The sequence below is a fragment of the Pseudophryne corroboree genome, chromosome 11, assembly GCF_028390025.1.
Source record: "Pseudophryne corroboree isolate aPseCor3 chromosome 11, aPseCor3.hap2, whole genome shotgun sequence".
In the NCBI taxonomy this organism is placed as follows: Eukaryota; Metazoa; Chordata; class Amphibia; order Anura; family Myobatrachidae; genus Pseudophryne; species Pseudophryne corroboree.
The window spans coordinates 173,401,130-173,428,599 of record NC_086454.1 but is presented as its reverse complement, the minus strand read 5'-3'; the positions used below and the strand labels follow the sequence as shown (position 1 = coordinate 173,428,599).

General features: G+C 46.9%; 1 protein-coding gene and 1 long non-coding RNA gene across 2 annotated transcripts in view; one reads left to right on the top strand and one right to left on the bottom strand.

Moving 5' to 3' along the window:
• The window catches only part of LOC134970073 (uncharacterized), a 195,301-nt gene that overhangs the window by 66,031 nt on the left and 101,800 nt on the right, over positions 1–27,470 (bottom strand). The window lies entirely within an intron of this gene.
• OVOL1 (ovo like transcriptional repressor 1) overlaps positions 13,785–27,470 on the top strand; it is a 38,887-nt gene continuing 25,201 nt past the window's right edge. Inside the window, exons 1-3 of the mRNA XM_063946166.1 lie at positions 13,785–14,006; positions 21,232–21,404; positions 26,460–26,634. Coding sequence (XP_063802236.1) covers positions 13,907–14,006; positions 21,232–21,404; positions 26,460–26,634 — 448 coding nt within the window. The 5' untranslated portion in view covers positions 13,785–13,906. The remainder of the gene's footprint in view (positions 14,007–21,231; positions 21,405–26,459; positions 26,635–27,470) is intronic.

Below are 27,470 nucleotides of genomic sequence, written 5' to 3'. Positions count from 1 at the left end.
TCTAGGATGTGTTGTTTAAGTGTTCCCTTTATTTTTTTGAGCAGTGTATATATATATATATATATATATATATATATACACACACTGTATATAACAAAAAATAAGGATTTGGAGAGAAGGCATGAGGACGTAGGAGGGGTGATACCTCCCCCTGCTTCACTGACCATTATTGTGTCCTGAGGGGATTACTGGAGAGCGGAGCTGTGCTGGCTGGGTCTCCAGGGGCGGATTTAGGGATCAGGTAACCCCTAGGCACATTGTTGTCACAATAGTGGTGCTAGTGGTCAATTGTGTGTGGAGACATGGGTGGATCCAGAACAAAATGACAGGGGTACCATGACAAAGGAGGTCCTGTCTTCCCCTCCTGGCCCCTCTTCCCACACACAGCACTGATCAGCTCCTCACCTCAATCTCAGATTGCTTTACTGATGATGTGAGAAGCAGCATGTGATGCCAAGGAGAGGCAGTGGGTGACGCCAGGGACTGTGTGACAAGGGGGCGGCAGTGGGCGATGCCAGGGGGAGGCAGTGAGGGAGGTAGAGGATGATGGGGAGAGGGAGTGGGTGACAGAAAGGTGGCGTGAGAGGCATAAGTGACAGAGGGGATTATTTACTATGGTTTTGAGAGAGATAAAATAACCACCCTTATCACTCTCCAAAGTTTAGTAAATAGACCCACATGGAGAGTATGACAGGGAAAGGCAGTTGGTGACAGGGAGAAGCAGAAGGTGATGCTTTGGAGAGGCAGTGGGTGATGGAGAGAGATTGTGGATGATGCCAGGCAGAGGGTAATAGAGAGAAGGTGATGTGAGAGGCAGCAAGTGACAGGGAGAAAGATCAACTTTCCTCCAACTGACCATCTTGTCTCTCCAAGTAAAATGGTGTTCCTGACATAGAACCAACTTTTTCATCAGACCAGCCAACTTCTCTCCCACTTATGATGTCACAGACTCAGGGCACAGAGAAAGGGAGGACAGGAAAAGGTGGGTGAGGTTAGGGTGCAGTGATAGAGAGGTCAGGGGGAGGTGCAGTATCGCTTGTACTTGGCTTGGTGGGGTTGGGGGGGTCTGAGGTGCAGTATAGTAACATGGTAGTGCAGGAACGCACAGTACAATATAATAAAGAGTGGTTACGTTGGCACAGTACAGTATAATACAGAGTAGTTAGGGCAGTACAGAGTGGATAGGATAGTACAGTATAACAAGAGTGTTTAGGGCAGCAGCACAACACAGTATAACAAAGGTTACATATTACAGAGTGGTAAGGCTAGCACAGTACAGTATAATATTGCTGTTCTGGGAGTGGGGGGTTGTGGGCAAAGGAGAGTCTGCTGCTGATCTGGGGGGGGGGGGCGGTTGCGGGCAGGGGAAACTGATGCTGTTTCTGGGGGGGAACATGTGAAGGTGCTGCTGTGCGAGGGGTACGTGAAGGGGAGACTGAAGGTGTTGCTGGTCAGGGGAGATGCGACTAGGGGAGACTGAAGGTGTTGCTGCTCCCGGCTGCTGACAGGGTAGGTGGCCAGTTGCTGCCGGAACTGATGACAGGAGGCATATACAGAAGATATTATACAGACAATTGAATATCAGGCTTTACAGTACTATTCCATATATCTGCTAATATGTATGCCAGAGGTTCCCAAACGCAGTCCTCAAGGCACCCCAACGGTCCAGGTTTTAAATGTATCCATGCTTGACCACAGGTGGTGACTTAATTAGCACCTCAGTCAATTTGATTTAACCATCTGTGCTGAGCCATGGATATACCTAAATCCTGGACTGTTGGGGTGCCTTGAGGACCGCGTTTGGGAACCTCTGATGTATGCACAAATGCAATACAGTAAATGTTCCCATAATGGTGAGTCAAAACAATAACTTGCCTTTATATGTGGAATCAGCATAGAGCATGTACCCCTGAATGTTGAGCAGGTGTTGTACGCCCAACAAGGAAACAATTACCTTCAGTGCTGGGTACTTGCAGCATGTGGGTTTGGACTGTAATTGCTGACTAACTACTGGGGTGTGCTTGGTGCACAATGATAAGGAGTGAGCATTTATTAGTTGTGTGTGGGGGGAGGTCGGATGGGAGGGTTGTGGTGGGGATTGAGGGGGGGCTTGCACACACAATTGCAGGGAGGGGGAGTTGCAGGGAAGCACCAGCGATCTCAGAGGGGGAGTTGCTGGGGGCACCTTTGATCGCCGGGATGGTGGAGGTGCGGGGGTGTAACCACAATGAGGAATGAGACTGGGGGCTCCTGCTACACCCGCCCCCAGGCTCCCATTGGTTAGTTTACACAAGAGTCTGGGAGTGGGCTGTAATGGAGAGTACAGCCGAATGCAGCATCCCAGGTTCAGCGACGGCTAGAAGACAGACAGCACTGGCGTCCACCGGACACATGCGGCCAGCACACATGTTACGTACATCCCTGAATGTATGTTCATATGTGCTATCCCGCTCCCCACCATGATGTGGTGTGAGAGCTGCAGCCGCCACTGAATTCAACCGACTGCCATTTTCACTTGGATGTTTCAATCCTGCCTAGAATCCTTCATGACCAAAATGGAGCTCATTATCTTCCCTCATCCTAGTGTCTCTAAAGCCCCTTCTGTATGTTCCTTCACAATTAATGCTCTTCCCTATTCTTCATGCCTAAAAACTGCTGATTGTATTTGTTATTATAGTTGAAGAACTATTGTAAGTCCTGTTCTGATGATCATCATTGTCAGCATGTGTCTTACACCAGTGGTCAGGCAATTGGGTGTGGTATAGAAGATCTACAGTTAGACAGTCAATAGGTCGACACCATATGGTCGATGGTCAAAAGTTCAACCAGTAAAAGTTTGACAGTATAAAAGGCTGACAGGGGGGGTCAAAAGGTTGACATGTAAATGGTTCACACAACAATGTTGACACAAGTTTTTAATGTTTTTTTGGTGTAATTTTATATGTTTCATCATCTATGACCACCAATTAGTGGAAACATAGATCTTCGCAGGCTCACTTCACTTGCCACATTTCGGGCGAGGTTACTATTCCCAATCACAATCCATGTCAATGGTAAACCAAGCAAAGGTTGAACAAAATGTGAAACCCCTCAAAAAACCTGTGTCGACCATATGTGTGTTAACCATTGCCATGTCGACCTTTTGTACCTGATGACCTTTTGTACCTGTCCAAATTTTGCACTGCCTACCTTTTACCTGTCTACCCTTTGGGGCTGATTCAGTAACTGCAATTTGTAAGATTGCCCCGCTGTGTGCACGTGCAGGTCCCATTAACTGCGTATGCCTCAGTCTTATTGACAGGCAGAGGCGTTCCTGGGCAGTGACCAAGCTTTTTTAGGGGTGGCGTCGGGTAATTGGGGGTGCCTCGGGATGGGGCATACACAGTTTCTTAGACAACGCTGTAATTTGCGGCGCGATCGCAATTACAGCGTGAATGCTGTGGGTGGGCGATGGGTAGCATGCTGGACGGCCTTGCCCTGCGATGGGCAGCCCCCAGCATGCGATTGCAAGGACTGCAGAATCTGCAGTCCTTACCGAATAAGGGCCTTTGACCCTATTGACATCTTGACGCTGTCAACCTAATGCCTGTCAATCATATGGTGTTGATCAACTACAGTATCTATCCATAGTCCGGATACCCAGGCAATCACAACGGGTTCAGTATGGTATGCCGGCGCTCGGGCTCCCGACGACCAGCATACTGGCGCCGGGAGCCCGACCGCTGGCTTACCGACAGTGTGGCAAGCGCAAATGAGCCCCTTGCAGGCTCGCTGCGCTCGCCACGCTACGGGCACGGTGGCGTGCTGTGCGCACCACGCTATTTTATTCTCCCTCCAGGGGGTTCGTGGACCCCCACGAGGGAGAATAAGTGTCGGTATGCCGGCTGTCGGGATTCCGGCGCCGGTATACTGTGCGCCGGGATCCCGTCAGTCGGCATACTGAAGACCACCCATCACAACAGATATGCTGTCTCATAGACGTATATGCTGGTACTTCCACTTCTACATGCTACACATATTACGTGAAATGCCACTAATGCTTTTAACTTATGCTTGCCAACCACTGTCCTTCCCCTGCTCTGTGGGGGGCAGGTAGCCAGGTGGTATAATTTAAAAATATAATATTAGGGGGGGGGGGGGGGGGGCAGATTACTTTGTTATAATGGGTGTTACTAGTTTTTATTGCTCTATGATATTGACCAGGCATAGGCGCTGTATTGAGAGTAAATCCACAAAAGATTTCGTTATTAACAGCCCAGAGCCTCAGCAGCAGGGTAGAAGGCTGGAGGGTGGGAGGTGATGCTCTCTCTTGTCCAGTGCAGCCAAATATCATTGTTCTTTGTTACCAGTCAATTTTGGCCAATTAAGTGGTTAAAAAGACCATCTACAGTGTCCTTCAGTGAAACTGCTGACAGGGTAAATGTTATTTGAAGGAAAATATTGTGGAAAAAGTAGTGTCTTCCTGTTCTCCAGGTAGGCTTCATGCCCTATACCAAGTAGGTCACTGAGACGTCTACTGAGCATGTAGTGGAGTCATCTTGAGACTATTGGGGTGATTCAGATCTGATCGTAGATGTGCTAAATTTAGCACATATACGATCAGCTTCCCTGACATGCGGGGGGACGCCCAGCACAGCGCTAGTCCACCCCACATTTCAGGGCCGGCACATCCCCCCCCCCCGCACAAGTAGAAAGGCATCGCACAGTGGCGATGCTTTTGTACAGGAAGAGTAGTTCCCAGTGCAGCTCCCAGCCAGCGCAGCTCCTGCGCGCTGGCAGGGAGCTACCCGTCGCAGCCCGGGTCGCAGCAGCTGCATGTGACGTCACGCAGCCGCCGTGGCCCGCCCCCCCAATGGACCGCGCCCCTAAACGGCAGCTAAACGCCGCTGCCCTGCCCCCTCCCACCCAGCGACCGCCTCTGCCTGTCAAACAGGCAGAGGCGATTGCATGGCTAAGACAACCATCGGCTGTCTGCCATGTGTCGGCACACTGCGACGCCGGTGCATGCACAGTTCAGGCCTGATCGCTGCTCTGCGAACATGCACAGCAACGATCAGGTCTGAATTAGCCCCTGTGTAAAGTGACATTGTGGGATACAGAAGTCTCCTGCTTAGCTCCTATCAGAGACTTTGTTAATTAATTGCTATAACCAGTGGAGGCTCCAAAGGTGGTGCTGCAGCACAGTCAAAATTTCAAATAGGGGAGCCACACCTGCTGCCACCATCTGTCATCCCAAACTGACTCTTTGGCAGTTGGTGTGGCACCCCTATTTGAAATTTTGACTGCGCTGCAGCCCTACCTCTAGAACCGCCATGGGCTATAATGCTGTTCCAGCATCTTGTACCACTATAAGTCTGCAGTATACGCTGCTGGTATAACACCAGTGTACATGTAACAGTGAGTACGGCTGTACCTGTTATCTATCAATAAACCAACACCACTGGTTAAGTAACTGGGCTATTCATAGTATGAGTCATCCGCTGGGGTGTGCCTGTATAACTGCAATATCAACACCTGCACGCACATCATTTCCCACAAATATATCACACACAATCCCAGTCTTCTCTCAAATATTTTTATACTTCTTTTGTTGAAGCTCTGATGATATAGCAATGTGCCACATTCCCATATCATTTTTAACACTGGGAAGCAGCTGCTGGCAGCTTCTTAGTTAGGAAGCTGTTACGCTTTTTCCACTCCATGTTAAAGGCCGGCACTACAAATGTTCCGAGGTGGCAATTAAGACACAAGGCAAGACCGCCCAGCATGTTTAGCGCCACCTCACGATGCGTCCGCAATTTAATTGCAGATACATTGGATTGCGCTGTCAGGCGGTCCACCACCATTTTTTAAGCGAAGCGGCTGCATGTGATCCCCAGCCTCCCCAAAAACGCTCCTGGCATGCCCCCGTTCGGCCTGCCATGCCTCCCACCCATTTGTGCCACTGTCAATCACATTGCGGCCGCATCCTTCCAGGATGCGATCGTAACGATTGAGGCCTCACAGCCGCAATGTAGCTGCTGCACGTGCACAGTTTGCAGTTATATGCAAACTGCACTGCGGGACGCAACAGCAGCTGACTCTGAATGAGGTCCTAAGCACCTGAGTTTGCAGCCAGTTCAGCTACACATCCATGACACTGCCATAATTCACCTATTTCCGCACATCTGAATAGCCCCTTCCCAGTCACCGCCCAGGAATACATTTCCAACACATTTCTGATACCGTACTGTAACTGGGTGCACCCACCGTTGGACACAGAGCCGGCGCTACCCGCTCAGCAAGGGGATGCAGTGCAGGGAGGCGCCGTGCTGAAGGGAGGCGCCGTCCTGCTCTGCAACCCCGCTGATGCTGGCAGCGTGTAGCGCGGCTCTCCCCCCCATCCTTCCCCAGAGAGCGGCCTCAGGCCGACGGGTATCATTTTGGGGGCCTGGCCTAATCGCGGGAGGCGTTGCCACGCCCCCTTGTGAAAACAGTTTTTTTTTTTATAACTTTGGCGTGCCGAGCAGTGTGTAGGTGGGGGGGGGAGAGGAGAAGGAGGGAGGAGAGGAGTCCTGAGCCCTGAGCCAATTTGAGGGGGGAGTGTGATCACTTTCCCCCACTACCCAAATAGGCATTGGCTCAGCAGTAGCAGCAGCCTCACAGCAGCACAGCACACTGCAGCATGTGCTGTGCTGCCAAGATGCGTGCTTATGCTGCAGTCCAGTAAGGAGGGAGGGGGTAGGGAGTGGACCAGGGAGTGGACCAGGACCAGGGCCCCACCGGGCCCTCCATCAGTCCGTGGCCCGAGAAATTAGTACCCGTTCCCTCCCTCTCGGCATAACTGCCGACATCCTACAGAGCCGCTGCTGCGGGGGTAACGGCGCCTCCGAGAGACATGAGGAGAAAGCAGAGGAGGAGCAGCGCCGGAGTCGGGGACCTCCTGCAGGTACTGGGGCTGTGCTGTGGAGGGAATGAAGGATGTACCTGGCATAATATGTATAATAGGCTCTACCTGGCCGCATGTGTATAAGGTGCTCTCCTGTGTGGGTACTACTGTGCGGTGTAATGTGACTAACGGACACTACTGTGCGGTGTAATGTGACTAACGGACACTACTGTGCGGTGTAATGTGACTAACGGACACTACTGTGTGGTGTAATGTGACTGGCGGTCACTACTGTGCGGTGTAATGTGACTGACTGACACTACTGTGCGGTGTAATGTGACTGACGGACACTACTGTGTGGTGTAATGTGACTGACGGACACTACTGTGTGGTGTAATGTGACTGACGGACACTACTGTGTGGTGTAATGTGACTGACGGACGCTACTGTGCAGTGTAATGTGAATAACGGACGCTACTGTGCGGTGTAATGTGAATAACGGACGCTACTGTGCAGTGTAATGTGAATAACGAATACTACTGTGCGGTGTAATGTGAATAACGGACACTACTGTGCGGTGTAATGTGAATAACGGACACTACTGTGTGGTGTAATGTGACTGACGGACACTACTGTGCAGTGTAATGTGAATAACGGACGCTACTGTGCGGTATTATGTGAATAACGGACGCTACTGTGCGGTGTAATGTGACTGACGGACACTACTTTGCGGTGTAATGTGACTGACGGACACTAATGTGCGGTGTAATGTGACTGGCGGTCACTACTGTGCGGTGTAATGTGACTGACGGACACTACTGTGTGGTGTACTGTGACTGGCGGTCACTACTGTGCGGTGTAATGTGACTGACGGACACTACTGCGTGGTGTAATGTGACTGACGGACACTACTGTGCAGTGTAATGTGAATAACGGACGCTACTGTGCGGTATTATGTGAATAATGGACGCTACTGTGCAGTGTAATGTGAATAACGGACACTACTGTGCGGTGTAATGTGAATAACGGACACTACTGTGCGGTGTAATGTGAATAACGGACACTACTGTGCGGTGTAATGTGAATAACAGACACTACTGTGTGGTGTAATGTGACTGACGGACACTACTGTGCAGTGTAATGTTAATAACGGACGCTACTGTGCGGTATTATGTGAATAACGGACGCTACTGTGCGGTGTAATGTGACTGACGGACACTACTGTGCGGTGTAATGTGACTAACGGACACTACTGTGCGGTGTAATGTGACTGGCGGTCACTACTGTGCGGTGTAATGTGACTGACGGACACTACTGTGCGGTGTAATGTGACTGACGGACACTACTCTGTGGTGTAATGTGACTGACGGACACTACTGTGCAGTGTAATGTGAATAACGGATGCTACTGTGCGGTATTATGTGAATAACGGACGCTACTGTGCAGTGTAATGTGAATAACGGACACTACACCGCACAGTAGTGTCCGTTATTCAAATTACACCGCACAGTAGTGTCCGTTATTCACATTACACTGCACAGTAGCATCCGTTATTCACATAATACTGCACAGTAGCGTCCGTTATTCACATTACACTGCACAGTAGTGTCCGTCAGTCACATTACACCACACAGTAGTGTCCGTTATTCACATTACACCGCACAGTAATGTGAATAACGGACACTACTGTGCAGTGTAATGTGAATAACGGACGCTACTGTGTGGTATTATGTGAATAACGGACACTACTGTGCGGTGTAATGTGACTGACGGACACTGCTGTGCGGTGTAATGTGACTAACGAACACTACTGTGTGGTGTAATGTGACTGGCGGTCACTACTGTGCGGTGTAATGTGACTGACGGACACTACTGTGCGGTGTAATGTGACTGACGGACACTACTGTGTGGTGTAATGTGACTGACGGACACTACTGTGCAGTGTAATGTGAATAACGGACGCTACTGTGCGGTATTATGTGAATAACGGACACTACTGTGCGGTATTATGTGAATAACGGACACTACTGTGCGGTGTAATGTGAATAACGGACACTACTGTGCGGTGTAATGTGAATAACGGACACTACTGTGTGGTGTAATGTGACTGACGGACACTACTGTGCAGTGTAATGTGAATAACGGACGCTACTGTGCGGTATTATGTGAATAACGGACGCTACTGTGCGGTGTAATGTGACTGATGGACACTACTGTGCGGTGTAATGTGACTAACGGACACTACTGTGCAGTGTAATGTGACTAACGGACACTACTGTGCAGTGTAATGTGACTGACGGACACTACTGTGCAGTGTAATGTTAATAACGGACGCTACTATGCGGTATTATGTGAATAACGGACGCTACTGTGCGGTGTAATGTGACTGGCGGTCACAACTGTGCGGTGTAATGTGACTGACGGACACTACTGTGTGGTGTAATGTGACTGACGGACACTACTGTGTGGTGTAATGTGACTGACGGACACTACTGTGTGGTGTAATGTGACTGACAGGCACTACTGTGCGGTGTAATGTGAATAACGGACGCTACTGTGCAGTGTAATGTGAATAATGGACACTAATGTGCGGTGTAATGTGAATAACGGACACTACTGTGCGGTGTAATGTGAATAACGGACACTACTGTGTGGTGTAATGTGACTGACGGACACTACTGTGCAGTGTAATGTGAATAACGGACGCTACTGTGCGGTATTATGTGAATAACGGACACTACTGTGCGGTGTAATGTGACTGACGGACACTACTGTGCGGTGTAATGTGACTAACGGACACTACTGTGCGGTGTAATGTGACTGATGGATACTACTGTGCGGTGTAATGTGACTGACGGACACTACTGTGTGGTGTAATGTGACTGACAGACACTACTGTGCGGTGTAATGTGACTAACGGACACTACTGTGCGGTGTAATGTGACTGATGGATACTACTGTGCGGTGTAATGTGACTGACTGACACTACTGTGTGGTGTAATGTGACTGACGGACGCTACTGTGCAGTGTAATGTGAGTAACGGACACTACTGTGCGGTGTAATGTGAATAACGGACACTACTGTGCGGTGTAATGTGAATAACGGACACTACTGTGTGGTGTAGTGTGACTGACGGACACTACTGTGCAGTGTAATGTGAATAACGGACACTACTGTGCGGTGTAATGTGATTGACAGACGCTACTGTGCGGTGTAATGTGACTAACGGACACTACTGTGCGGTGTAATGTGACTGGCGGTCACTACTGTGCGGTGTAATGTGACTGACGGACACTACTGTGCGGTGTAATGTGACTGACGGACACTACTGTGTGGTGTAATGTGACTGACGGACACTACTGTGCAGTGTAATGTGAATAACGGACGCTACTGTGCGGTATTATGTGAATAACGGACGCTACTGTGCAGTGTAATGTGTATAACGGACACTACTGTGCGGTGTAATGTGAATAACGGACACTACTGTGCGGTGTAATGTGAATAACGGACACTACTGTGTGGTGTAATGTGACTGACGGACACTACTGTGCAGTGTAATGTGAATAACGGACGCTACTGTGCGGTATTATGTGAATAACGGACGCTACTGTGCGGTGTAATGTGACTAACGGACACTACTGTGCAGTGTAATGTGGCTGATGGACACTACTGTGCAGTTTAATGTGACTAACGGACAAATGTGACTGACGGACAGAACTGTGCAGTGTAATGGGACTAACAGACACTACTGTGCAGTGTAATGTGACTGACGGACACTACTGTGCAGTGTAATGTGACAAATGGACAGTACTGTGCAGTGTAATGTGACAAATGGACAGTATTGTGCAGTGTAATGTGACAAACGGACACTACTGTGCAGTGTAATGTGACTAACGGACACTACTGTGCAGTGTAATGTGACTAACGGACACTACTATGCTGTGTAATGTGACTAGCGAACACTACTGTGCGGTGTAATGTGACTAACGGACACTACTGTGTGGTGTATTGTGACTGACGGACACTACTGTGCGGTGTAATGTGACTGACGGACACTACTGTGCAGTGTAATGTGACTAACGGATGCTACTGTGCAGTATAATGTGACTAACGGACGCTACTGTGCGGTGTAATGTGAATAATGGACGGTACTGTGCGGTGTAATGTGAATAACGGACACTACTGCGCGGTGTAGTGTGAATAACGGATGGTACTCTGCGGTGTAATGTGAATAACGGATACTACTGTGCGGTGTAATGTGAATAACGGACGCTACTGTGTGGTATTATGTGAATAACGGACGCTACTGTGCAGTGTAATGTGAATAACGGACACTACTGTGCGGTGTAATGTGAATAACGGACGCTACTGTGCGGTATTATGTGAATAATGGACGCTACTGTGCGGTGTAATGTGAATAACGGACACTACTGTGCAGTGTAATGTGGCTGACGGACACTACTGTGCAGTTTAATGTGACTAACGGACAAATGTGACTGACGGACAGTACTGTGCAGTGTAATGTGACTAACAGACACTACTGTGCAGTGTAATGTGACTGATGGACACTACTGTGCAGTGTAATGTGACAAACGGACAGTACTGTGCAGTGTAATGTGACAAACGAACAGTACTGTGCAGTGTAATGTGACTAACGGACACTACTGTGCAGTGTAATGTGACTAACGGACACTACTGTGCAGTGTAATGTGACTAACCGACACTACTATGCTGTGTAATGTGACTAGCGAACACTACTGTGCAGTGTAATGTGACTAAAGGGCATACTATGCGGTGTAATGTGACTAACGGACACTACTGTGCAGTGTAATGTGACTAATGGACACTACTATGAGGTGTAATGTGACTAATGAACACTATTGTGCAGTGTAATGTGAATTGGTATTATTCTGTGGCCCCTATATTTTTGGCGCTTCCCCCTGCTGGGGGAAGCTGCATGTGTAGAAGGGTGCTCTATCTGGAATAATGTGTGACTGGCTCTACCTGGTGCAATATGTAAAAGGGGGCTGTATCTGGCGTAATGTATATAAGGGGCACTACCTGGCGTAATGTATATAAGTGGTAATACTGTGTGGCGTAATTTTGAATAATGTTGACTCCTGTGTGTCATAATTATTTTACGCCCCTATATTTTATGTCATTTTTTTATGACCCTATATTTATGGATCTTGAGGGGCGGGGGGCACCAACATGTCTAGTTACAGATCTGAGGATGAGATCGGTCACATTTGTATTTGTAGAAAGGCGCAAAATTGATAGTTTGCAGGAGGGCGCCGAACACCCCAGCACCGGCCCTGGTTGGACACACAAGCTGTGAGACCTTTTTACTTAGCTGCATGCGTAGTTGAAAAACATCAAGCATTTATGTGAATATTGATATTGGGGCATGCACAGGACCTGTGCTGCATGTGCAGATTGGCTTTTGCATCATCAGCCCAGTGCCTCCTAGGACACAGCCTGATTGGCAACTTTTTTTTTTTAAGCAAAATGGGGCCCAGAATAAACTCTGAAGTCCAAGAAAATAATATAGTTATATATAATTAATGCTATGTTCTAGTTCTAACGTTTCTTTATGAGCAAGTGATCTGTCTGTGTATTATCAGGAAGGAGTGAAAGGCTGAGCTCTGAAGCCAGTCAGATAGGCGTGAGAGGTCCGTGTCCTAGAGTCTGCATATGAGGAATTATTACACCTGGGTCTGACTACTGTGTTATAGTATTATCTGAGGCATGATTAGATTGGGTTAACATGTATGTATCATCTACATTATTGCAGGGGGCTTGTTAGAAAGTATTAAGGAATGACAGTTACTTGTCCCACATACTAACACAGTGCAACTGTGTGTCACTGTTTTCACACCACAAAAACACACACACCCTTCTAACAGGCTCATGCACATACTCCCTACAAGAGCTACCTGATTTTCATGTGGCAGTATGTATGCAGGTCAGGGTGTGGGTCCTTTCTTTCTCCCACCCAGAAGCCATGTCCCCACCTTACCAATCTTCCTCTCCTCCCTGAAGCGTTTACACCTCACTCCAAGCGGTTTTGAAACCAGTTTAACAGGTTGAAAGAAGATGATGAGAAAAATAATAATACAGAGGTGGATCCTCCCCCCACCGTTATTTCACAACTGGTTCCTTGTCAGCAGACACTCGCACTTCATCTATGAATATGCAAACGTTGGAAGTGTCCACCTTGTAGTACATCTCACAAAGATATCAGATGTTAATCTCATTTGATAATCAGGACTTCATCACCATTAATTGATTTGGAGATTGATTGAATTCCTCCTGAACACCTAGAACTTCCGAATAATTCTACAGCTTTAGTCCAGAGAAATTGGATTTGACATCTGTGGACTTGTTGCAACATATAACAGATCTGAATTATAGCAACATATTTACTGGATTTTCTTCGCTTTTATGTTCAGTAGATTATTATTATTGCCGTCATCATTCAACAAATACTTGTAGACTGCTCAACATAATGACAAAGTGGAATTTTTATGCTTAAACTGGGCCATGTCCTGAATACAGCGTTTACAGATGGAAAAGAGAATATACTAATCTAATATTACCTGAATTGATTAAAGTTAGCTATTTTCTCCGATTTTTATTTATTTGGATTTCAGGATTATTTTATAATTTTATAATTTTTTGTTTGGAACTGAAAACATTCTGCTTTTATTTAGTGTTGGCAAATATTTAATATCAAAATCGCTCTAAAATGAAATTATAATGACATTTTAAAAATATCAAGCAGATCTGGTTTATATCACAATAGTCAAATCCAGCAAGCTGGAAAATAATATTTTTTTTGGATGAATGTGTATTTAGAAATATTAATATAATATTATAATAGAATTTAACATTGGAAGAATTGGCAAAGAGATCTTAATGGACTAACATCAGGTGTGTTACAAGCAAGGAATCTGGTGCAGACCAAGTGGATTGATTGCCAAGGTTCCACTACCTATAACCTGATAATACCAGAAAACACTAGAAAGGAGGAGACCATGCCCAGGGCATTCCTGGTGAAGAAGTCAAGTTTGGGATCGGGGAAGAAAAAGTGGGGTGAGGTGCCTGATGAAGATAGAGGAGAGATGTATATCCCAGGTGAACCATCTGTTTATTATTTCATTCCTTGCTACAGTATATACAGTAAATCTATAGCTTCACAAATATTCATCAGAGCATTCGTTGGGAAAATGGGTGGTTTTACTATATTGACTGTAGAATCCGCATAGCTTGTACTACATCCTCTTTAGGACTTATTGACACATTGCTCTGCTGAGTGGATATTGTATTGTAATAGTGTTTTATAGAGATGCAAACAAAGCATGAATTTGTTGTTAACTGTTGTCTGCTGTACTTACCATACCCGTTTGACATTATCATAATATACAAACATGCTATTGGATGTTCACGCTGTTTACCTATCACATGATAATTAAAAAAAATTAGACTGCAACATCTCTGTTATATGTATACACACACTCACATAACATACTCTCTCTCATACACAAACACGAAACACACATATACGTTTTATATATATATATATTGTATGTATGTGTGTGTGTGTGTGTGTGTGTGTGTGTGTGTGTGTGTGTGTGTGTATATATATATATATATATATATATACACATACAGTGCATCTGGAAAGTATTCACATTGCTTCGTCTTATCCACATTTTGTTAAGTTACAGCCTTATTCCACAATGGAATAAATTCATTTTTTCCCCTCAAAATTCAACACAATATATCCCGTAATGACAACGTGAAAAAAGTTTTTTTTTCGAGATTTTTGCAACTTTATTAAAAATAAAAAAATTAAGAAATCACATGTACATAAGTATTCACAACCTTTGACATGAAGCTCAAAATTGAGCTCAGCTGCATCCTGTTTCCACTGATTGTCCTTGAGATGTTTCTACAGCTTAATTGGAGTCCACCTGTGGTAAATTCAGTTGATCGAACATGATTTGAAAATGCACACACCTGTCTATATAAGGTCCCACACTTGACAGTGCATGTCTGAGTGCAAACCAAGCATGAAGTCAAGGGAATTGTCTGTAGACCTTCGAGACAGGATTGTCTTGAGGCACAAATCTGGGGAAGGGTACAGAAAAATATCTGCTGCTTTGAAGGTCCCAATGAGCACAGTGGCCTCCATCATACATTAATGGAAGAGGTTCGGAACCACCAGGGCTCTTCCTAGAGCTGGCCGTCCATCTAAGCTGAGCGATCGGGGGGAGAAGGGCCCTAGTCAGGGAGGTCACTAAGAACCCGATGGTCACTCTGTCAGAGCTACCGCATTTCTCTGTGGAGAGAGGAGAACCTTCCAAAAGGACAACCATCTCTGCAGCAATCCACCAATCAGGCCTGTATTGTAGAGTGGCCAGATGGAAGCCACTCCTTAGTAAAAAGCACATGGCAGCCCGCCTGGAGTTTGCCAAAATGCACCTGAAGGACTCTCAGACCATGAGAAACAAAATTCTTTGGTCTGATGAGACAAAGATTGAACTCTTTGGCGTGAATGCCAGGCATCATGTTTGGAGGAAACCAGGCACAGCTCATTACCAGGCCAATACCATCCCTACAGTGAAGCATGGTGGTGGCAGCATCATGCTGTGGGGGTGTTTTTCAGCAGCAGGAACTGGGAGACTAGTCAGGATAGAGGGAAAGATGAATGCAGTAATGTACAGAGACATCCTGAATCTAAACCTGCTCCAGAGCGCTCTTGACCTCAGACTGGGACGATGACCCTAAGCACACAGCCAAGATATCAAAGGAGTGGCTTCAGGACAACTCTGTGAATGTCCTTGAGTGGCCCAGTCAGGGCCCAGACTTTAATCCAATTGAACATCTTTGAAGAGATCTGAAAATGGCTGTGCACCAACGCTTCCCATCCAACCTGATGGAGCTTGAGAGGTGCTGCAAAGAGGAATGGGCGAAACTGCCCAAAGATAGGTGTGCCAAGCTTGTGGCATCATATTCAAAAAGCCTTGAGGTTGTAATTGCTGCCAAAGGTGCATCAACAACATATTTAGCAAAGGTTGTGAATACTTATGTACATGTGATTTCTTAGTTTTTTATGCTTAATCATTTTGCAAAAATCTCAACAAACTTTTTTCACGTTGTCTTTATGGGGTATTGTGTGTAGAATTTTGAGGGAAAAAATGAATTTATTCCATTTTGGAATAAGGCTGTACCAAAAGTGAAGCGCTGTGAGTACCTTCCTGATGCACTATATATATATATATATATATATAAATTAGTAGGTTGTAGGTTGGGCTCTCCCCTTAAGCAGTTTGTTGGGTGCCATAGATTGATTTCTGTATTACTTTATCGCCTTTAGATTGCAGGGTAATGTCAAGTCATTCATGGCTTGTACTTCGACTAGGTCCACACAGAACCCCATATGGCAGTGCCATATCTACAAGGTGAGGCAATAAAACCTCCCAGATTTTAAAGATTAACAAAAAAAGCCATAATAAATGTTATTCAAAATTTCAGTATCTATCTATCTATCTATCTATCTATCTATCTATCTATCTATCTATCTATCTATCTATCTATCTATCTATCTATCTTTCTAGTAATCTAAAAGTACATGGAATTAAATGTATTTTTAATTGGCTATGAATATAATATCGTCCAGATGGTGACTTCATTGTGAAAATTCCCAAAATGCTACCTTATTTACTTCAAGCATGCATTTGTCGTGTTTAGTATATATCTGAGTCTTTATTAACATTTTGCCCCAACAATGATGTTCATCAATAGAGGATGAATATATGAGAAATTGTCCAAATATACCATTATGGATTTACCTCAGTAGTCCCTAAAAACCTCATTAACTAATTCTTGAAACACATCTAGGTTGCTACATAATCCAAGAGGCCACACTAAGGGCCTAATTCATGTTTGTAAATAAAGCAAAAAAGCAAGCAACTGGGCAAAATCATGTTGCACTGCTGGTGGGGCAGATGTAACATGTGCAGAGAGAATTAGATTTGGGCGGGGTGTGTTCAAACTGAAATCTAAATTGCAGTGTAAAAATAAAACTGTCTAATATTTCTGGGCTACATGCTAAAGCAGCCAGCATTTACCCTCACAGAAAAAAATCTAATTGTATTTGCTCCCATTGCATTTCAACATGGTTTGTTCCAGACACAAAGTTACTTGCTTTTTTTGCTTTACTTACAAACATCAGTCAGGCCCTAAGTACTCAAAATTCCCAGTGTGAGTGTAAAAATTATGTTTTCCATTCCTCACTCTTTTGATCTCAAACAAATTATTGGCGCACCTATGGTCTTTTTAAAAATATTGTGGCTTCTTGAATTTGATAAAAGATTGTAAAAATTTATTTCAGCCAAAGATAGACAAAAAGTGCCTAATGCCACTTTCAGACATAAAATCCCGGCTTCAACCTCTTTCATACATTGGCAATGACCTGGGTTATTCCCGAGTAGTCCCCATTCACACCGGACTCGGGTCTTCCAGTGACCTGAGTATTCCAGCATTCAGCGGGTGCTTGGAGATGATCTTATCTCTAAGCGCTACTGTCCCTAGCCAATCAATAACGATATAACGAGTAATGAGATTGAGCTTCTGACAGCCTTGTAACCTATCACAAAAAGCCAATGAACCCAGCCCTCACAGTACTGACCAGTGATGCTAGGGATCTCTATATGTGAACCATCCTGGGCCAGATAGAAATGTGCATGATGGAAATAATGTCACATCAAATTACAGCCTATATCTCTTTTCTATTAAACTACTCATGAACATGTCCCATTAGGGATAAGCGAGGTCCAATCCTTGCCACCACTGAGGACATGCACAAACAGAGAAATGCCCCATTAATGTCATTTAAATGTCTCATCCCACAAACACAAATTTACATTTTTAAGAGTTATCAATAGGAGTTTGTCTTGCCCACATTAAGCAATAAATGGCCCAATTATCCAGCTCCTCACAATTAATGCAAAACCCGTCTAAACTAATGGGCGTGGCGTGAAAGTGCCATTTGGGCACCCAAAAGCTAGACTTTGCCCACATTTCTGCTCGCCCGCTCAAAAGGCAGCAAGCAGAAATGTAGGCGCCTGCGGCACTTGCGCTCGATCAGAGAAATAATTGAATTGCTGCATTGGGCATTTATTTATTATCATTGTCTAAAACACAGGTGAATTGCCCCTTCGAGTGGAGATAACAGTTTAAACATATACAGCACCTCAGTAGGAGTGGTAAACATCAGTATATTACAGCATCCGCAACAACAACAATGAATTATATTTATGTGTAGTGGCTGAGGATGTAGATGACACCAGGAAGAACGAGTCGATGAATCCAACTGAACCTGGGCTATTGCTGGGATATCACTAAAATATGGAACAGACAGACTAAGGGGTTAATTCAGACAAGCTAGCTTTTTTCGCTGTGCTGCGATCAGGTCAGAACTGCGCATGCAAATGCACTGCAATGCGCAGGCGCGTTGCTCGGGTACAAAGCGGATCGTTGCAGTGCGATGGGTTTTACGAAGAATCCATTCGCACAGCTGATCGCAAGCAGATTGACAGGAAGAGGGCGTTTGTGGGTGGCAACTGACCATTTTCAGGGAGTAATTGGAAAAACGCAGGCGTGTCCAAGCGTTTGCAGGGTGGGTGTCTGACGTCAATTCCGGTCCCGAACAGGCTGATGTGATCGCAGTGGCTGAGTAAGTTCTGGGCTACTCAGAAACTGCAAAAGATCTTTTTGTACCACTCGGCTACATATGCGTTCGCATCAGTGACGTACGGTGGGGTGAGGCAGAGCCTCTCCTGCTATATTTATGTTTAAACCAGAGTTTTGACTGAATAAAGTATATGAAAAATACTAATAATTTGTTTGAAATATCTTCTTTGCATTATTCTAATAATTTTTATAGCCCAAACTCTAGAGTAAAAAGTCTATGGCAGGTGAGGCAGTGCCTCACCTGCTTATATTTTAAGCACATCTCTTATCAAATTCAAAACTCGCCAAATTCCCAGGAGTTTATACTGCTGTACCTGTGTATAGTGCCCAGATGTACCCTTTGGCTCATACATTGCATGGATATCTGGCTATGGGGTTAACCAGTGCCTCCTGAGCCATTTAGCTCACCGCACGTCCCTGGTTCGCATACTTGCACAGCTAAAATATACTCCCCTGTAGGCGACGACTATCTAATCGCAGCAGTGCAAAAAACTGTTAGCGAGCGATCAGGTCTGAATTAGGCCCTAAGACAAAAAGGGGAGAGAAATTGGTCAACAGAGGTGGAAAGTTGTTTGAAAATTAGCTGAACGGAGAGATCTGCTGGAAAAGCTTGGTATAATTACAGAATAATAATTACTGGTGAGCAGGTGATGGCTTAAAACAGTGATATAGACATCAAAATCTTCATATATTCAAGTGAAAAATAAGACTAAAGTAGTGAGCATTATGATGAGGAGGAGCAGGGCCATATTAACAATGGGGCAGATGGAGCTGCTGCTACAGGCCTCCAAATAAAAATAGTCCCATCCTCAGCATTTTAATGACCAACTACCAAGTTTACCACGGAGTCAGCCATAAATCATAAATATTGATTTTCTCACATAGTTATGCAATTTATAAGTATTCAGTGAGAGAGATCTTTTAGTGTAGGGCAGTGGTTCCCAAACTTTTTTGAATCTCGGCGCCCTAGAGAATCAGACTTTTTTTTTTAACTTCTCATCTAGGCCAAAAGTCTCTTACTGAGAAATTTACAAAGAAATAATAAATGAAGTAAATGGTGTTTATATGTCCTCCTTAGGTTCAATTGTGTGGGGAGGGACAAGATTTGCTTCTGTTTGTCCACATATTCTATGATTGGCAGCCACCAGCACTGGTTTTACCTATTACATTGACCATATGTAATTTGAATTGGTCCTGGACCACCAATCCAGGGCACCCGTGCAAGGCACACAGTTTGAGAACCACTGGTGTAGGGGGTGTACATGCCCACATGGCACTGACCACACTCACAGTGCACTGGTCACAGCTCCTCCCCTTCTCAGTATTGGCCTTTGAACATTTTCAGCTCCAGGCTCATGTGGCCCTTAATCCGGCCCTGAGGAGGAGGAGGAGGAGAGTTGGTCCACTGGGGAGGCAGAGGGAGGAGATTATAAAGTAGTTTGGAGGCAGAAGGAATGTTATAATCACCCAACATTATTATGAGGGTGTCAGAGGATAACAGATTAGCATACCTGCCAACATGACCCTTTCCAGGAGCGATAAAATGCTCTGTTATGAGGCTGTCCTCTTAATATATTATTGCAATCACCTGTGTTGAAACACCTTTCTTAGCAATTTACCTGTTCAAAACAGGCGCCGGCAATCATAAATTAAGAGCGAAATCCAAAAGCAGAGCATTCTGTCCCTCCTGCAATGGGTCACGTTAGGAGGTATGGATTTAGGGGTCCAGGCTGAAAAGTGTTCCTGTGATCACTGTGGTGACCCAGGGGGACAATAAATCACAGCAACACACAGGGGAATTCCAAATAGTTTTGCTTAACAACCACTAACTTGAGTGAAGGGAGAGAACTGTGACCGAGCAACATGAGCAAGAAAGAATCCAGCCCCACCTCCCTGTCTGCTTCCAGCCCTGGGTGTGGTGGATAAAGGATGTTGTAATGCCATAGAAGGGTAACTAAAGATATTCACTATTTTAAATATTGTGGGGTTTGCTAGGACAGCCAGGGACCAAGCAGAATAAACAAAAAAATGTAATCAGCATATTACATTTAGTTGGGCAGTGAAATAGTGAATGTAGTTTCTGTGTATAACAAATTAATTGTGTTAGGGCCCAATTCAGCATGAGTTGTAGTTTTGCTAAAAGTAGCAAAACTACAACTCTTCAGTAGCATGAGGGGGGCCCTCCGCTAACATTTGAGCAGCGATGCGCTCACATGATTAGGGTTACGACCTGCCTACGCAGCCTAGCTGCGAAGGCAGTCGGATGGCATCCATCTTTTGGGTCGCAGTGGCTGTGTATGACGTCACGCAGCCATCACGGCCTGCCCAGCAAACGGTCCAGACACGCCTGCGTTGTCCAGACCGCACCCCACCAAATGGTGCGTCGCAACCCCCCCACCAGCTCTTAAACTGCAACCACTGTGCACGCATGTGCAGAAGTGTGGAAATCGGCAAATAGCGATTTCCGCACTTCTGCAGCTGATGCTGAATCAGCTCCTTAGTTCATGTGATATTATAGCAGAAAATGAACCACCTTACCCTTAGAATTATAATGTCATGAGACGATCCTCATCATTTGTACTGTTTGTTTATTGCCCTTCAGTGACCTTGGAATATATTGCCCGAAATGAGGCAGAACCCGAGTATGACAACGAAGTGGCTCTTGATCTATCACTCAACCACCTGCGCTGTGTAGGAGGCTCCCCTCCATATCAAGGAGCCGAGACAGACATTGGACAAGCACCTGAAAGCCAGAACCAGAGATATTCTACACAGGTGTGGAAAGGATATAAGATTACAGTCATTTGCTAGTCCGTCTTCTCACCCTTTTCTCTACGCACATTATGGAAGTATTTCTGCTGTATTAGTGAATACATACACACAATGACTCTGCTGAACATACTATAGGGGTGATTAAGAGCTGATCGTAGATGCATACCTCCCAACTGTCCCGATTTTCGCGGTACAGCCCCATTGTTTGTGGACTGTCCCACCTGCGGGCCGCCGTGTCCCGCGGTGGGGGGGGGGGAGGGGGGGGGGATGTGGCAGGGCAGTTGGGAGGCTCCTGCACTCACTGCTCTGCTTAAGAGAGCAGCGGAGAATAAACACTGTGCGCATGTGCACAGCATCTATTCAGTGGAGACAGAGGGAGAGCGGGCATGCCAGCACCTCACAGAGCGCTGGGCATGCCCCCTCAGTAACAAAAATGGGGGCATGGCTCACAAGCGTGACACTCACACAAAGCCACGCCCCTTTCACATAGGCTACGCCCCTTTTCAAAATCGGGCCTGGCTACGCCGCGCAAGTGACCCTCTTACTCTCTGTAAATGTTGGGAGGTATGTAGATGTGCTAAATATAAATATAGCACATCTACGATCAGATTCTCTGACATGCCGGGGGACGCCCAGCACAGGGCTAGTCCACCCGCATGTCAAGCCTTACCCCCCGCAAGGGTGTAAAAACAACGCACAGTGGCGATGCTTTTGCACCCGCTGAATAGCTCCCTGCCAGCGCAGTTCCTGCCACGCAGTTACACAGCCGCCACGGCCCGCCCCCGCAGTGGTCCAGACACGCCTGCGTTGTCCAGACCACACCCTGCCAACAGTGTTCTAACACCGTTGGCACTCACACCCTGCCCCACGACCGCCTCTGCCTCTCAATTTGGCAGAGGCGATCGCAGCCCTGAGATGCTGTTAGCATCTCACTGGGCTCCCGGGGTGCAGCGATCCAGTCGGAATTATGCCCAATATCTAAGACATTTGCAAGTGTCATTTGTTAAGTTTGTCAAATAGAGTAGTATATACACAATATGTATATGTATGTATATGTATAGATAGGGTGCACCACCATGGCCCCTGGGAGTCTACTCCTGGGTAGCTGTGCCCCCTGTAAATCAGGAAACATTTGTCTTCTCCGAGCTGCTGTGCCATGCTGCCGTTTCCAGGAGTATGCAGACCCTCCAACATGACCCGTCCCCACTAGGTACAAAATGCTCTGTTTCTGGACTTCCCTCTTAATTTATGATTTCCAGCACCTGTGTTGAACTAGTTAAATGATAAGAAAGCTGTTTCTTCACAGGTGATGGCAATAATAAATTAAGAGGGAAGTCCAGAAACAGAGCATTTTGTACCTAGTGGGGCGGGTCATGTTGGAGGGTATGAGTATGTAGCTGCTGCTGCTGCTGCTGTTTTGCCTTCAAGGTCCCGTAAAGTCACTCATTTTTATTTTATTTTTAAATTTGCATTTAATAATTATTCCAAATACATTTTAACATATAGATCCCATAGTTCACACAATGGGCCTGATTCAGAGATGTACGCACTGCGCAGATGCATTCACAGCTGTAAATGTGTACGCACGGCTGTGCGAAAATATGCAAATGTTGCAGCCGTCTGGATTTGTATTGAGACGCCCACCGGTAGCTTTGCGAATCCAGGCCGTTGCATACAAAGGTGCAGCATCCGTCGCAGATCAGACGATTATTGAAAAGAGCATAATCACATTTACCCTTTGGACACCCTGACACATGCCACAGTTTACCACTATATAGTCGTTTGCAGCAATTGTGTGATCTGGACAAAGCAACTTCCAATGCAACATACCCGACCAATTGTGTAATAGGATTCAGTATGTATTGCTGGCGGTCTGCCTTGAACATTTGAATCATGTGTCCACTATTGATAGAAGAGGTTTAACTGGGCTGTAGCAGGGAACTATTACATAGAGACAGTGTGCCGACCTGATTTCCAGCTATACAGAGTCAGAAGGAAGCGTGACTACTCTGCTTTCAGACGGATCTATGCATCAGGTGCACCCTGTTTATAATCATGATGTGTATACTATCATACCAAAATTGGTTAGGGGCAGGGTGCACAGCAACATACCTCCCAACACGACCCTCTCCAGGAGGGACAGAATGCGCTACTCCTGGATTTAGGATTGCCATCACCTGTGCTGAAACACCTTTCTTATCCATTACCTGTTTGAAACAGGTGCCAGTAATCTTGAATTAATCCAGAAACAGAGCATTTTGTCCCTCCTGGAGAGGGTCATGTTGGAAATTATGCAGCAACGCTGAATATAAATTCACGGAAAGTGTAAAGTAATCTGGCCGGACATGCAACCAATTAGATGCCGGCTTCTTGTATAGTGACACTGAATGCTGTATGCAAGCTTTGGATGCAAAAAATGAATGTATATGAGTTTGACTCCTTGTACTGGTGCATACAGCATACTTGCCTAACTGACCCTCTCCATGAGGGAGAAAATGCTCTGTTCCTGGACTTTCCTGGTAATGTATGATTGCCATCACCTGTGGTGAGCTAGTTAATTGATAAGAAAGGTGTTTCACCACAGGTGATGGCCAGGGCCAGCTCCAGGCCTACTAGCACCCTGAGCGAGAAAATGTAAAAGCGCCCCCCCCCCCCCCCCCCTCCATGCGCGCGCCGAAGGCGCGCTCCCGGAAAAGTGGGTGTGGCCTCTGGAAAAGTGGGCGTGGCCTCATAACTTCATATCATCAAACTATAAACATATTTTTTTCACACAATTAGCAGCCTTACACATAGTCACAGTAGTGTTCCTTACACACAATGTCTCCAGTATAGTGCCAGATACACATAATGTGCAGTGCCAGATAGACATGACATGCCCCCCAGCAGTGCCAGCTACACATGACATGCCCCGCAGCAGTGCCAGCTACACATGACATGCCCCGCAGCAGTGCCAGCTACACATGACATGCCCCGCAGCAGTGCCAGCTACACATGACATGCCCCGAAGCAGTGCCAGCTACACATGACATGCCCCGCAGCAGTGCCAGCTAGCCAGCTACACATGACATGCCCCGCAGCAGTGCCAGCTACACATGACATGCCCCCCAGCAGTGCCAGCTACACATGATAGTGTTCACTTTTTAGGGCATGGTGCTGATCACAGGGAGGGCACATTTTTAAGTTAGGAGGGCAAAATGATGTACATACTGCTTGTTGTTCCCATACCTATATGTTAAAGAATGGACAGAAAAAATTAAGGGGAGTTACTTCGTGGGGAAGGTACGTGGCCACATAATAGTGGCAATTTGCATTACACCACACAGTAGTGCAGCTAATACACACTGCACCAGGTAGAACCTCCTATACACTTTGCGTCAGGCACAGCACTGAGACACATTGCACCAGGGAGAGCACTGAGACACATTGCCTAGCCACAGACGCCTAGCGGGAACACTACATGACATGCCCCCCAGTAGTGCCAGCTACACGTGACATGCCCCCCAGCAGTGCCAGCTACACGTGACATGCCCCCCAGCAGTGCCAGCTACACGTGACATGCCCCCCAGCAGTGCCAGCTACATAAATGGCCACACAGTGCCAGATATGCACCCACAGTTCAGATACATAAATGCCCCCAAAGTGCCAGATACATAAATGCCTCCACAGTGCAGATATGCCCCCCACAGTGCCAGATACATAAATGCCCCCACAGTGCCAGATACATAAGTGCCCACACAGTGCCAGATACATAAGTGCCCACACAGTGCCAGATACATAAGTGCCCCCACATTGCCAGAAATGCCCCCACAGTGCCAGAAATGCCCCCACAGTGCCAGAAATGCCCCCACACAGGGCCAGATAAATGCCCCCACAGAGCCAGATATGCCCCCAGTGTGCCAGATATGCCCCCAGTGTGCCAGATATGCCCCCAGTGTGCCAGAAATGCCCCCAGTGTGCCAGAAATGCCCCCAGTGTTCCAGATATGCCCCCACGGTGCCAGAAATGCCCCCACATTGCCAGAAATGCCCCCACAGTGCCAGAAATGCCCCCACACAGGGCCAGATAAATGCCCCCACAGAGCCAGATATGCCCCCAGTGTGCCAGATATGCCCCCAGTGTGCCAGATATGCCCCCAGTGTGCCAGAAATGCCCCCAGTGTGCCAGAAATGCCCCCACATTGCCAGAAATGCCCCCACAGTGCCAGAAATGCCCCCACACAGGGCCAGATAAATGCCCCCACAGAGCCAGATATGCCCCCAGTGTGCCAGATATGCCCCCAGTGTGCCAGATATGCCCCCAGTGTGCCAGAAATGCCCCCACGGTGCCAGAAATGCCCCCACATTGCCAGAAATGCCCCCACAGTGCCAGAAATGCCCCCACACAGGGCCAGATAAATGCCTCCACAGAGCCAGATATGCCCCCAGTGTGCCAGATATGCCCCCAGTGTGCCAGATATGCCCCCAGTGAGCCAGATATGCCCCCCACAGTGCCAGAAATGCCCCCACAGAGCCAGATATGCCCCCAGTGTGCCAGATATGCCCCCAGTGTGCCAGATAAATGCCCCCACAGTGCGATCCATAAATGTTTGACCCCCCCCCACCAAATACCTGAGGCGCTGAGTCTGAGAGGGGGAGGAGGAGTGCTGGCGGGAGTGCTGGCGGGCGGGAGAGTGAGGATCCGAGTGCGGGTGGGCGGGCGGCCACTTGTGTGCGCTATGCGCGGCCCCGGCGTTTGACGTTAGACACCGGCGCCGCGCAGCGCACGCCGCACACACGGACGGCGGGGACAACGCTGCGCTGCACACACACACAGGGCCGGCTCCAGCTTCGAATATGGCGGCGCCAGCGCGCGGCGCCCATTAAGGGTGGCGCCCTGCGCGGCCGCTCTATTCGAACATGCCTAGAGCCGGCCCTGGTGATGGCAATCATACATTACCAGGAAAGTCCAGGAACAGAGCATTTTCTCCCTCATGGAGAGGGTCAGGTAGGCAAGTATGGCATACAGACATTTCTCTTGTGTCATTTGTTCATGCTGAGTATTTTCTCAATGCCATGACAGGGTGAGCAGAGACTGCTGTTCCGCTGTAACCTTTGTGACAAGAGCTTTTCCTACCAAAGGATGCTGAACCGCCACATGAAGTGTCACAGCGAGGTGAAGAGGCATCGTTGTGAGCATTGCGGAAAAGGATTCAATGACACTTTTGATCTAAAGAGGCATGTGCGCACCCATACAGGTAAGGACAGAATGGAATACAAATAATAGTGAGCTCTCTCATAGAAAAATCTAAAATGATGAGACTATGGAACTGGGCTGATGAGAATACCTGGGCAAGAATCAAACACTATGGCTACCCTCAGGGCTTAAAGTGGTCCTGGAGAGGTGGGGGAACTCACCTCGCCCGCAATCCCTTCTGCTTAGTGCGCGCCGAAGGCGCGCACGCCGCAGAAAGAGGTGTGGCCTCACAGGGAAGGGGCGTGGCCACACAAAAGTACCACCAATTCAAAATAATGCTTCACGGTAGCACAATCTTATTCACATTGCCCGCCCCACATACTAGTGCCCTTTACACACACAATGCCCACAATAGCAGAGCCACTTACACACACAATGCCCACAGCAGTGTCCTCCCCCTCCTAATTTTAGATTTGGTTCACAATGTATATGTAGAACAACCTTTGCTCCCCTCTCTTAGGTCTTCTATGTGTCCCTTCTGCTTTCTTGTTTCCTTTGTCTGTCACTCTCCTCATGTGTCCATACATTTTAGCGCTGTGTGTAAGAAACAGCATCGGCGTTCCCCCCATATTTAAAATAGGACCAGTGACAAAAATTTAGGGGGAAGGGGCGTGGTCACAAAATAATACCAATTCATATTACGCTGCACAGTAATCTCCATTATTCAAATGACGCCGCACAGTAGCGCCACTTACACACAGTACACCAGGTAGAGCCCCTATCAGGCATTATGCCAGGTAGAGCCCCCTTTTACACAGTACGGCAGGCAGAGTCCCCTTTCACACAGTACGGCAGGCAGAGCTCCCTTTTACACAGTACGGCAGGCAGAGACCCCTT